Source organism: Microchirus variegatus (assembly GCF_963457635.1).
Source record: "Microchirus variegatus genome assembly, chromosome: 13".
Lineage (NCBI taxonomy): Eukaryota > Metazoa > Chordata > Actinopteri > Pleuronectiformes > Soleidae > Microchirus > Microchirus variegatus.
Genome location: NC_139814.1, coordinates 25,839,143 through 25,852,996, shown reverse-complemented (window position 1 = coordinate 25,852,996; position 13,854 = coordinate 25,839,143). Strand labels below are relative to the sequence as shown.

Sequence of the window (13,854 nt, the reverse complement as noted above, 5' to 3'; positions counted from 1 at the left end):
AGAGTTGTAAATATCCCTAATCTCGCATGTAATTAACAATCAGATATGTTTATTTGCTCTGCGGCCAAATCTGCCCCCAAAGCTTCTCTGAAAAGATCTTTATCGGAGCTGATGCCAGACAGAGAAAAGATAAAGAAGTTCGATGAAGGAGGCCCCAGGGTTCTTATCGGATTCTCCCGAGGTGGAGGTGGTTGTACGCAGGCAGTCGGTAAATCGAACTGTTTATTTAGGGCTGAAACGGTTGCTTAATTAATCTACTATTTTGAGGCTTTTTTCATGATTAAAACAAGATTTCTGCTCGTTTTAGCTTCTTAAATGTGAATATTTTCTTGGTTTCTTTGCGCCGTATAAACATAGAAATCATTAAAATTTAATAATTTTCGTTTGTGGACAAAACGAGACATTTGAGATCATCATAATTTCCGCGTTTTATTAATATTCTCTACATTTTCTGACATTTTACGGACCAAATGATTAATCAGGAAAATTTAATCTGTATTATTGTCTATTGAAAATGACTCTACTTTACCATAATGTATTAATATGAAATCAGTTTGAACAGTTTGACGCACTTCTAGGCTGTATATTTTTTAAATTGATTGGGTTTCTGAGGTTGGAGTTTATACTTTGTATCCCAGGTTTGAAGGTTGCCTTTTAATCTACAATGGGAATTAATTGGACTAAAGTGCACGACATCCAACAGAAAACAAGGCAAACGTCTCTGTTTATTTTTTGTGAGTGGAAACATGTAATTTGCTTGAATTTTGAGTGTTTTGTGTCACACGTCTGCAATTTTAGCTCCATCACAGCTTTGCTTTCAGCCTTTTTTCTACTTTTTAGTCTCACTCTCACCTTTCACCATGAAATATGTGCTCTGAAAAGACAACTGACTGCAGGCTCAGGTGTTTTCATGAAAGAGAGAAAAGCTTTTCTCTCTTGAATTTAACAGCCTCATAATATGAACACTGTGTCTCAGTGTCTAACAGTTTGGGTCCAGACAGTTGTAGCACAAAAATAAAAAAATAAAAAAAAGCCAGGGAACATTAAGTCAATAAATTGTTACGGAAGAGGATTAGGGCCACACAGGAAAAAATATTTGAGTTTTGAATTTAAACTCAGAAATCTGAGAATAAAGTGACAATTCTTTTTTAAGAGTTTTTAAGTCAGAATTCTGAGTTTAAGCTTAGAATTTTGAAAATCTGACTTTAAAACTCATAATACTGACTTTATTCTCATAATTCTGACTTCAAACTCCGACTTCTTAAATTTTGACTTTAAATCTATAAAGTCAGATTCTAAAGTCAGAATTCTCAGAATTATTAGTTCAAACTTAGAATTCTGAAATTCTGACTTTAAAACTCATAATTCTGACTTTATTCTCAGAATTCTGACTTTAAACTCCGAATTCTGAAATTCTGACTTTAAAACTCTAAAGTCAGATTCTTTAAAGCTCAGAATTCTGACTTTGTTCTCAGAATTTTGACTTAAAACTCAGAATTTATGACTTTGAACACAGAATTCTGACTTTAAACACAACTTTAAAACAATTTAATTCTAACTGTAAATTGTTTTGCCGATATCAGGGTCGCTGTTATTATCTCGGGCTTGGAGCTGGCCACTCAGGTTTTATTGGTATTTGCATTTAAGTGAGACCTAAATGCAGCTTCAGTAGTGGTTCTAAACTAAACTAAATTAAACTAAACCTCTCATCACTTTGTCTTGACTCTTTTGACATCTCCAAAAACACAGATTCTGTCCATGATGCATTTTCTGAAGTTCTTCACTTAGTCATTGTGTGAGTTGTTGTTTCTTATTTCCCCTGCAAAAGTCAGATTATTTATCATTTTACATAAAACTGTCCACAGAGACTTTAATGCACATATCTTATCATCTCCAGCTGCAATTTATATGATATTACGGGGTGAAATGGAGCAGTGTGAAGTATTAACAAAGCTTTGACTTGTCAAACTTATTGTTGAGCTGTCTGATACCAGCTTATATTGTAAGTAATTGACCTAATTTGATGGAAAATGATGTGTACAGACGCCATAATGTTCAGTTAAATTGACCTCGTCTCTAACAACTGGAGAAGATTGGAGTCCTAAAAAGTCGGGAGTTCATTATTTAGTCCATTACCGCCGCTCGTCTCGTCTTCTGTGCTCCGTTTCCTCCTCTTCTTTCACACTTTATTTGCTCCATTTGCCTTTTTTCTCCGCTCCCTCGGCTCCGTCTTTCGCCTCCTGATGTAATCGGAGCTGTCAAAAGCACTTGAAGTCTCTGTACTGGGGCCATCGTCCTCCACCTCCTCCTCCTCAATCATCTCAGGGCCTCCCCAGTTTTCTCTCCGGGTTCCATATCGTGGGTACAGTTCTGGTTCAGTCATAACTGCTTTATCAGCGGCGATAGCTCTCTTCATCACAAGATTAAACTGGTGGTGGTCAGTTCTCTGAACCCCCGTCTCCTCTGAATGCTCCCCTGGGCGATGTGAGTGCTGCGTGGACTCTTAAAAGTGCACTTTTTTGTGACTTATATGCATTAAATGAGTCCTTTTTATCTCACTTTTGCATCTCCTAATGGTGTGTGTGTTGTTTGTTCATCAGCAGCACAATCATCTCCGTAATGACAATGGCATCATTATTACACCATCATAACTGATTTCTCTTTAATTTCCTTGTACGAAAAGCATTTGGGCAAGAGCTCAAAAAGTGTGCGATTTCTCCACCACTAAATCAGTAAGATTTGTGGCCAGTGTTATATTTTAATAAATGTCTTGAACTGCAGCCGTTTGTGTGTCACGGACGGCGACTTGATTTAAAATCCCCTCTCCTCCCTCTCAGCTCAGTTCATTGATCCGTCGGCATTTCACAACCGCAGCATTTCTGTGCGGAAGAAATATCAACCAAAGTCGTACGTCGTCGTTAACCAACTTTCTTTTCAAGTTCTTGTTATGTTTTGGTGGGAGATGACGAGGAAATGTAAAACAACAGCCTGCAAAAGGAGCAGCAATATTATAATAATACAAATGGATTACACGGGAAGGCCGATTTGGCTCCGACAGAGTGCGAACGATTGTGTTTTTTTCTGTGAGACAAGGATTTAGATTGGATGTAATGATGCAAAGCCGCAGAGGAACTGTGATGTAGAAGACGGAAAAGAAATACACAGGAAGTAGCGCTGTTAACGACGTTGACGCACAACGCGTTTCCATGACGACTGACCGGAAAAAGACGCACGTTGACGACATGTTTACGCGACGTCCCGATTGTTAAAGCGAGTCTCTAAAGTGACGCTAAACTTTAAAAACACGTATGCAGTACACGGGTACGCTGGTTATTTGTAGCGCTCCTAACTGGTAAATGGTGCTCACGTAACCAGTACTATTATTTTTTTTTATTTTTTTTTAAATAGTGCCATGTTTCCGCGACGACTGGCGGGAAAAAAGACGCACTTTGACGTCATGTTTACGCGACGTCTCTAAAGTAAGACGTTAATGCGAGTCTCTAAAGTAACGCTAACCTTTAAAAACAGAGGCACACATACGCAGTACACAGGTACGCTGGTTATTTGTAGCGCTGCTCTTTTCGTTTAATAAACACCGCTAAAGTAGCTAACAGAGCTAACTGGTAAATGGTGCTCCCGTGACCAGTACTACTTTTTTTTTTTTTTTTTTTTAATAGTGCCAAGTTTCTACGACGACTGACGTGAAAAAAAACGTCGCACGTTGACGTCATGTTTACGCGACGTCCCGATTGTTAAAGCGAGTCTCTAAAGTAACGCTAACCTTTAAAAACAGAGGCACACATACGCAGTACACAGGTACGCTGGTTATTTGTAGCGCTGCTCTTTTCGTTTAATAAACACCGCTAAAGTAGCTAACAGAGCTAACTGGTAAATGGTGCTCCCGTGACCAGTACTACTTTTTTTTTTTTTTTTTTTTAATAGTGCCAAGTTTCTACGACGACTGACGTGAAAAAAAACGTCGCACGTTGACGTCATGTTTACGCGACGTCCCGATTGTTAAAGCGAGTCTCTAAAGTAACGCTAACCTTTAAAAACAGAGGCACACATACGCAGTACACGGGTACGCCGACGGGCGCTAAAGGAGCTAACGGTGCTAACTGGTAAACGGTGCCTCGTAATCACGCGGCATGTGTTATAACGCACGTTGGCACAATTACTACATTTTTGAATTCAAAAGTCCGAGCCAGGTAGCATCGGTAACTTTCGGTTCTTTTTGGTGATGCTACGTTTTTTTTGGATACTTGATGAAAAGCGACAAAAAAAGTCAATGTAAAGTTTACCGAGGTCAACCATTTTGATAATTGATTTTATCGGTTTGAAGCTTTTTTTTCTTGATTAAAACAAGATTTCCGATTGTTTTAGCTTCTTAAATATAGTGAATATTTTCTGGGGTTTCTTTGCTCCATATAATTAAAGAAATCATTAAAAACTGAATCGCTTTGGTTTGTGGACGAAAACAAGTCATCACTTCGCAGCCCTTTCCTCAAAAACCGTCTCAAAAACACCTGTTGTTGGAATCTTTTCTGCAACGGTCTCGTTGGATGTAGCGTGCTAGCATAGCGTCTTAGCACGCCGGATTAGAGTGCAGAGGGAGGTTAAACGGCAGTTTGATTGATGCATCACGATCCAGTTTGTTCGGGCTGTTCAATGTGACTGATGCTACTTTCCTTATAATATCTTTGAAGTTAATAGATTTAGACCACGATTGAGCGTCGCCACACGAGACGCCATCAAAATATTTGCCTGCTGTACGCGGATGAGATGTGACAGGCTGCAGATTCTGTGGTTTTAAAATTGTGATTGTCGTCGCGGTGCATCGCGAGAGGGTAACCTTGTTTTTCTCTCTCTCTCTCTTTCGCTCGTTGTTATCGAATTAATTACCTTTCATCGCTCGTCTCGGGCTCGTTCCACGACTTCCTCAGCCTCACATTAGGCGACCCACGGGCTGACCGCTGTGCCTCCATCCTGTGGCTCTGCAAATTACGCTTTGTGCCAATTTGGGAGGTTCAGCGCCACACAGACACACACACAGACACACACAGCATAGTTCTGCAGGGTTCCACTCTCAATGGTCCCGTCACCGATCCGCCTCCTCTCCGCTGATACGAGCCGACATCTGACCTTTAATGACCTCGCGCCCAGAGGTTAGCGAGGCTGTCTAATGAGAGGGCTCCTCTCTGCAGAGTCCGTGTCAAACCTGCACAATAAAAAAAAAAAATAAATAAAAAACATACACACCTCATTAGCATGATGCTAATTAGCCACCGTGCAGCGGGGTGTCATGGAGAAGCAGGAGCGCAGAGATGGCATGTTTACCGCCGTCATCAAAGCATTCTTAAGCCACCGTTTGTGTGAAACGTGTGCTTTTTTTCCCCTTATTTTTCTTCCTTTGGCCTTTTATGGTTTATAAGTGGTGGCGTTGGCGAAATTAATTCTGTTGACGTCTTGTTTTGAAAAGTCTCTTCAGTCTGAGTGTTTGTTTTGAATAATTATTCTTCACTTTTAAAAAGGTAGTAAGCGCTTCTCAGTGCCACTAAACGCCAGACTGGTGAAGTTAAACCTCATTTAGCTGCGTCTTACACTTGTTATTGTGGTTTTTCTGAGAGAAAACACAGACTTTGAAGCTGAAGCTGAGATGACATCATCCATATTTATATTGATCCCTTTATTTGACTGTTTTTGTACCTTTTAAATTATCCTTTTGGCCACCATTTAGTTGTTTTTGGCACAGAGAAACTCAGTTGTTCTGTTGTACACATACGTCTTTCTTTTCAAGGGTAAACTGAGATTAAGATTGGGAGGATTAAGAGCTGATATTAGAGCTCTGGTGGTATGTATTTTGACCTTTTTTTGGTGGATATTGTTATGGATATTCATCACAACATACATTATTACCTCAAGCCTCTGTACATAGACGAACTACCTTTTAACAGAAGAAGAAGAAATCTATGACACAACCAGAATTCAAAGATGTGCGTCCATGTGCCTAGACAGGTTGGGGTGAAAGGAAGGTGAAAAATGGGGGCCAGAAAGGGGAGAGAGAAAGGACATAAGGGGTCTGCCTGTACAGATGTTTTGTCAGCCTTTTTGTGTCTTATGTGTTTTGTTTACCCATTTTAAAGAGAGAGAGAGAAATAACTTTTTTGTGGGTCTTTTTGGACCAACCTTTTTTTTTTCCAAAACATTTGTTAAATTTTGGACAACATGATTTAGTATGAGGTTTTTGTCAAATTTCGGACAAACTTTATTTTTTTCAAAAAAATTGCCAAATTTTTAACGACATAGTATAGTATAACGTTTTTGTCAAATTTCGTCCCAAAATTTTTTTTCCAAAAAAATGCAAATTTTTTGACGACATAGTATAGTATGACGTTTTTGTCATATTTTGGACCCAAAAAAAAAATAAAATAAAATTTGTCAAATTTGGATGTCATCATTTTTTGGTATGACGTTTTTGTCAAATTTTTGACAGCATTTTTTTCCCCAAATTTTTTTTCCAATTTTGTACGACATACTATAGTATGACGTTTTTGTCACATTTTGGAACAAAAATGTTTTTTCGAAAAAAAATTGTTAAATTTTGGACGACATAGTAAAGTATGACCTTTTGGTCTAATTTTGGCCAGAAAAAATGTTTCCATAAAATTATCAAATTGTGGACGACATACTATAGTTTGACGTACCAAATTTTTTTTTTTTTTTTTATTTGTCAAATTTTTCGCCTGATGTCATAATATTCTGAATAAGGAAGTAGCTTAACACCTAAATCTGTGGTTTTATTATCATTGTCTAGTTTGACTGCAACATTTAAAACAATCTAAATAACTTTTTTTGTTTTCGTACGTACTTAGCTTACGTTTCCAAATCACCCTTTTTGTCGTTTTCTCTAGGGGCCAGAAACGTAAGATTGAAGAAGCTGGAGAGGAGGATGATGATGAGGAGGAGAAGAATAAACAATTTGCTGACGAGTCCTCCAAAGACTCCATGGAGGAGGAGGAAGAGGAGGAGGAGGAGGAGGAAGGCAGCAGCTCAGAGGCAGATGAGATGGCTGCAGCACTGGAGGCAGAGCTCAATGACTTCATGTGAAGCCGCTGAGTCACGGGGAAAATGACCAAAAAAACACAAAAAAATCCCAGTCCTGGTACCTGAAATTTATTTTTCTGAGTTGGTGTGTGTGTGTGTGTGTGTGTTTGAGAGTGTGTGTGAGCCCTGTGTGTGTGTGTGTGTGCTTTAATGCAAATGAATGTCCTGTACATAAATATCTTGTCGCTGTGTAAATAAACACCTAGTTTTTGTTTTTGTAGCATTGATATATAATTGTCTTTTGGCATTTTATTGTAACATAAACTGTAGGAGACGACAGGCGATGATTTTTTTTTTTTTCTTTCTTTTTTTTGGATTGTTTTAACTGTTTTCTATTCCAAGTTTTTACAAAACGAAGAGAAAAATGATGAAAACGATGAAGCGTCGTCACATGCCAAAGACTTTGGAGGGAGTTAGGGTTTTCGGCCGCGGCGTGCAGCTCAATGTTTTTACACTTTTGATTTTTCTTTGTTTGGGCTCGTAAATCTGCGACCTGCAGATCCTGACATCTGAATGTGGGGGGTTTTTTTTCTCCTCGGTGTAAATTATGACTAAAGACATTTTTCTAATCACCAGATCCAGCTCGACAGTGTCCTAAAGTTCAGACAGACACACATTCCGACCTTCGACTCCTGTCTTTTTATCAAATCTCTAATCATCTCGCATATCTTCAGTGTTCAGTAACTATGCATATATTTCTTTATTTTCCTCCCTCTCGGTTTAAAACTAAATGATGAAAAAGTGCTTTGACTGTTTAACACTGGACAGCAGGAGCATTAAAGACGTCCCTGAACACAACTCTGCTGAGACGTAGACGTCCAAACACACTGCTTTTAACACTGTTTGCTGTTATATATATATATATATATATATATATATATATGTGTGTGTATATATTTATGTATGTGTATATATACATGTGCATATGTATGTGTATATGTATGTATATATACATGTATGTGCATATGTATATGTATGTGTGCATATGTATGTGTGCATATGTATATATGTATTTGTATGTATATGTGCATATGTATATATATGTATGTGTATGTATATGTGCATATGTATGTAAATGTGCATATATATGTATGTGTATGTATATGTGCATATATATGTATGTGTATGTATATGTGCATATGTGCATATGTATGTATGTGTATGTATATGTGCATATGTATGTGTATGTATATGTGCATATGTATATATATGTGCATATGTATATATATGTGTATGTATATGTGTATATATATGTATGTGTATATATATGTATATTTGCATATGTATGTGTATGTGTATGTATATGTGCATATGTATGTGTATGTATAATATGTGCATATTTATATATATGTATGTGTATATATATATGGATATATGCATATGTGTGTATATGTATGTATATATGTATGTGTATGTATGTATGTATATATATGTATATATATGTATACATGTATGTATGTATGTATGTATATATATGTATACATGTATGTATATATGTATCCACAGCAGAAAAATAGAGTGATTACAGATCTCCAAACTAATATTTTTGGACCCTAACTCCAAAAAAGTACTTTTTAAAAATCAAAAAATCAGGCAAGAAAACATCAAACCGTTTTTAATGTTTTCATGGTGATAAAGTAACTAGTAAGCAGGACTCGCTGGTGAATCGTGTTTTTTTTTTGTTGTAAACGACGCCTGAGGCGGTGAACGCACATCGTGGGTTTTCTGGGTAAAAAAAAAAAAGATCAGCAGCTTCCGTGAGAAAACCTAGCGGCGCATTAAGCGCTAACGTCCGTTAGCGTCTGCGTGTGGAGTCAAAGGCACTGAGTCTGTTTTTATAAGTAATGTTTGGTTCAGATAAGAGTTTTCGACGTCTTCGTCTTTTCCTCACCTCTCTTCATTGTTAGTGTTCATTGTGGCTCTGATGTATTTGTACATTTTCCTACTTGACCCCAGAAGACAAATAGATACTTTGATTAAATAAAGATGTTTCTAAGTAACTCAGAGGAGTCGAGAGCTTTTCCTTTTCCATTCCAACACGGCGAACAATGCGGTACAGTGACGACGTGTCTTTTTTTTCAAATACGATGGTATTATCATATTTCTACTAGGTTTTAGCTTTGTGCTAATTGTGAAAAATGTGCCTGGGACTTAAGGGAGGAGAAATTCCCTTAGCAAGCTGGAAATTACTGGAAATATTCTCTCCCTGCCGCAAAACTGAGTTTTTGAGTTGTTTTTGTTGGTGATCAACGAGCATCATGACTTGTAAGGCAAGAATAGGTAAGCTAGTGAATATTTTTGAGTATTTTTCAGTATTTATTATTTATTTATATTCAATATTTACCACTTTTCTGCATTAATATGGTATTTTGTGAGTCCTCCTTGTGATGCGTACATGACGTTGAAGCTCCAATGTTGATATTTATATGGGGTGACATAGCTGTCACAAAGATCGTGAGAATTTTTTTTTATTTTAATATTATTTTTTATGTGTATTTATTATATATTTTATATCTTTTAACATTTAAACTGTAATTTGTTGACGGTCCCTAAATGAGATAGCGGTAGTTAAGAGCCATTATCTTTCCATGGGAGTACCGTGAGAGTACGATTCAACATTTTTTAAAATAAATTTTTCTGATGTAAATATTAGCATTTGAACGGTAATTTGTTGATGGTCCCTAAATGAGACCGCTGTAATTAAGAGCCGTTACCTTACCCCATATATTTAGCCCTTTCTAAGGTTATTCCATGGCTAAATCATACCTAAAATGATGGGGATAAAGGTATTCGTTGCGTTCACTAATGTATCGTAACATGTCAAATTTAAATTGTTTCTTTATGGTTTTGTTTGAATTTTGTGTTATTTTGATGGAAATCTGTGAAAATTAACCTCCTTTTAAAAACACCAACATTTTGACAATTGTGAGAGTACGATTCAAGAAGTTACGACTTTTAAAAAAAAAAGTGTTTTTTAATTTTTTTGGATGTAAATATTAGCATTTAAACGGTAATTTGTTGACGGTCCCTAAATGAGACAGCAGTAGTTAAGAGCAGTTATCTTTCCATGGGTAAATCATACCTAAGACTTATTTTATGGGGTAAAAATCCTTTCGTTGCGTTCACTAATGTATCGTAACAGGTCAAATTTGATTATTTCTTTTATGGTTTTGCGCTTTGCTTTTTGTTTTATTTTGACGGAAATCTGTCGGAACATTAACCTCCTTTTAAAAACCACCACATTTTGACAATTGTGAGAGTACGATTCAAAGCGTTACTACTTTTTAAAAAAAAAGTGTTTTATTCATTTTTTTTTTTTAATGTAAATATTAGCATTTAAACGGTAATTTGTTGACGGTCCCTAAAGGAGACTGCGGTAGTTAAGAGCAGTTATCTTTCCATGGGTAAATCATACCTAAGACTTATTTTATGGGGTAAAAATCCTTTCGTTGCGTTCACTAATGTATCGTAACAGGTCAAATTTGATTATTTCTTTTATGGTTTTGCGCTTTTGCTTTTTGTTTTATTTTGACGGAAATCTGTCGGAACATTAACCTCCTTTTAAAAACTGCATCGACGAAGAAAGAAGAAAACACGACCACCGGCTGCTGGCAATTTAAACGTTCTTCCCAAAGACGATAATAATGAACATAAAAAAAACACTGAATCATATTTCAGCAAAGGTCCATTAGCTTCCTCCTCCTCTTCCTCTTCTTCTTCTGTGATGTTTACCGTCACAATCCTAATGTGCACGACACCATCAGACGTAGTATTCGCTTAATGGATTCTGTGACACGGAAACCACAGCAGCACAGCCATTAGGGCTCTGTTCCATCGTCGCTAAACCAAACTGAGGGAGAGGAAAAAAAAAAAAAAGAGAAGAAGAAGAAGAAGAAAAAGCCTCGTCTTTCTGTTTCTTCTGCTTGTTATGACACGTGTCTCATTATCGCAGGACAACGCGCGACTCATCGGTTTTGCAATTTTAAGACGCAGGAGGGAAAAGAAGAAGAAGAAGAAGAAGAAGAAGAAGAGGGAGCAGAGGAAGCAGAAAACAAACAGAATGTGATTCTGGAGCCAAATTTGTCCGTTTAATGGGAGTAAATTGTTGTGACGTCTGAGGCGTCTGTTGTCGGCGAAGGAGAAAGAAAGACTGTGTCTGTGTCGTAACAGGATAATAATAAAAATAATAATAATAATAATAATAATAGGTCATCAGGTGAGAGGCTGGAATAACAGCGAGATAAATCACAGTTTATTAGAAGCCAGAAGAAGAAGAAGCTCGCTCTCCTTTGCATGTTTTAGATCAGGGGTGTCAAACTGGCGGGCCGAGGGCCACATGCGGGCCCCCCCCCCCAATCGATTACATGCGGCAATTCCAATTCCTACCTTAACCCTCAAGCTCAACCCTTAATCTTAACTGACCCTCAAAACCAAGTGTTGAGGTGTTATCTTGTCACTTAGAAATGGGACACCCCTTAAATGCAGACACGTCTTCAGACTGTAGGGGGCAGAATATTTTAGGAATTAAAGGTGCATTATGTAATAAATCATAAAATCCTCCTAATATGTCACAGAGACTCAGGAATAATGTTCATATAACAAACTGAACTCACCAACAACAACAGTACAGACAAAATATTTGCGTTATTAAAAAAAATGGGTTTTTTTGCAGACTGCAAATCATGTTTATGTTTTGAAAATCACGTTTTGGCGTCATGTGGCGCCACCTACCGCCGTCTACCAATCATCGCAGTCAGTAGAGTCTCAGCTGCCGAGCGACCACGGGTTGCCAGTTACGTCAAAAAACAACGAAACCTAAAAGACCTCGGTATTTTTGAATTTGCATGCAGTAACCGTTTTTGGCCACATTCTTACATATGGCGCCTTTAAATGCATCATATACAACATTCAGTTACATATATAAATACACTTGTTTTGGCCCGAGCCACGAATGGCACAAATTTTAATTCTAATTGTCCACACTTTTATTTATGTAATTTAAAATAAATGTCAGTTTTTTTATATTAATACATTCATTTTGCATCATAAATAGTATTATTAAGTATACGTGCGATATCGTGATGCAGTGTTGTGAACAGTTCCCTGTAATGTTCCCTCTTGACCACAATAGATGCACATCGGCCCCCAGGTCATTTGAGTTTGAGACCCCCTTGTTCTCGATGGTTCCTTCCTCCGGCACACCGGAAACATGTAAAACATGGAGAGCGGGAGGTCGCAGAGGAGCAGGACCGAGGACGTCGATGTCTTCTCCGCGGCGTAAAAAAAACACAGCGGTGCGATACGCAGATATACGGCAATAATGTAAGTATTTATCGCACGCTGCAGTTTTACGTTTAAGTTTGAATTTTTATTTCTGCACCTCTTGTGATTTTAGATGTTTGTTTTGTTTTCTCCTGCAGAAAGTTTGAGTGACAGCTGCACGGACACCGGACGCGAATCCCTGAAGTCTGGAAAGTAATCGACGAGGAGGTGAGATCTTTGTTCCTCCTGTGATGTCACCACAAGTGTCTTCGTCCATGGTTGACTGCTTCACTGTATGAGTGTGTGTGTGTGTGTTCTTGTACTTGTGCCATACTGAGGAGCAGTGAGGGTTTTTAACCAACAAAATGAGGTCATTTTTACAGAGTGAGGACATTTTGGCCGGTCCTCACTTTGTTTTCATTGAAATCACTTCCTGAGGTTGGTATAACATGCTATACTCAATTTGTCAAAAAAAATAATTCACATTTTGGACGACATAGTATAGTATGATGTTTTTGTCAAATTTTGAACCAAAAATTTTGGGTCAATTTTTTTTTGTCAAAGATTTTTTTCTAATTTTGGACGACATAGTATAGTATGACGTTTTTGTAAAATTTTGGAGCAAAAATTTTTGTAAATTTTTTTTTTTCAAATTTTGGACGACATAGTATAGTGTGACGTTTTTGTCAAAATTTGGAGCAAAATTTTTGTCAATTTTTTTTTCAAATTTTGGAATACAGTATAGTATGACGTTATTGTCAAATTTTGGAGAAAACATTTTTGTCAATTTTTTTTTAAATTTTGGACAACAGTATTGTATGACGTTTTTGTCAAATTTTGAACCAAAAATTTTGGGTCAATTTTTTTTTGTCAAAGATTTTTTTCTAATTTTGGACAACATAGTATAGTATGACGTTTTTGTAAAATTTTGGAGCAAACATTTTTGTCAATTTTTTTTTTCAAATTTTGGAATACAGTATAGTATGACGTTATTGTCAAATTTTGGAGAAAACATTTTTGTCAATTTTTTTTTTAATTTTGGACAACAGTATTGTATGACGTTTTTGTCAAATTTTGGTACATAAAAAAAAAAAAAACTAAAAGTTTTGCTCTGGGGCTCCACCTGCAGACATATTGTACATGTGCAACCAGTAGTTCTTTGTAGATGTCATTCATGAAGTAGATATTTGTAATTGTGTTGATTTATAAAGTGGAAATGCTGGTCCTCACTTTGTCAGCAACCCGGTCCTCAGTATGCAGCAAGTACAAGAATGTGTGTGTGTGTGTGTGTGTGTGTGTGTGTGTGTGTGTGAAGCCTGAGTATTGATGATGAAGTATTGACTTTTTGTGAAGCCTCAGAGACTCTGAGTTTTGCCATTTATCTGACCTTCTGCTCCAGGTTTGAGCTTCAAAGCGTCGAGCGAGTGTTTCTGCTCATCCAGAGAAGTCGTATTCATACACGTACAAATACACGAGTGTAGGTTTTTG

The 13,854-nt window shown here is 37.2% G+C and overlaps 1 protein-coding gene across 1 annotated transcript in view; it reads left to right on the top strand.

Annotated features, from left to right (window-relative positions):
* Positions 1–7,107, top strand: part of ctdp1 (CTD (carboxy-terminal domain, RNA polymerase II, polypeptide A) phosphatase, subunit 1) — a gene marked incomplete at both ends in the record, with an annotated part of 61,941 nt that extends 54,834 nt beyond the window's left edge. The window contains one exon of the mRNA XM_083899611.1: positions 6,912–7,107. Coding sequence (XP_083755737.1) covers positions 6,912–7,107 — 196 coding nt within the window. The remainder of the gene's footprint in view (positions 1–6,911) is intronic.
* Positions 7,108–13,854: the final 6,747 nt, after the last annotated feature.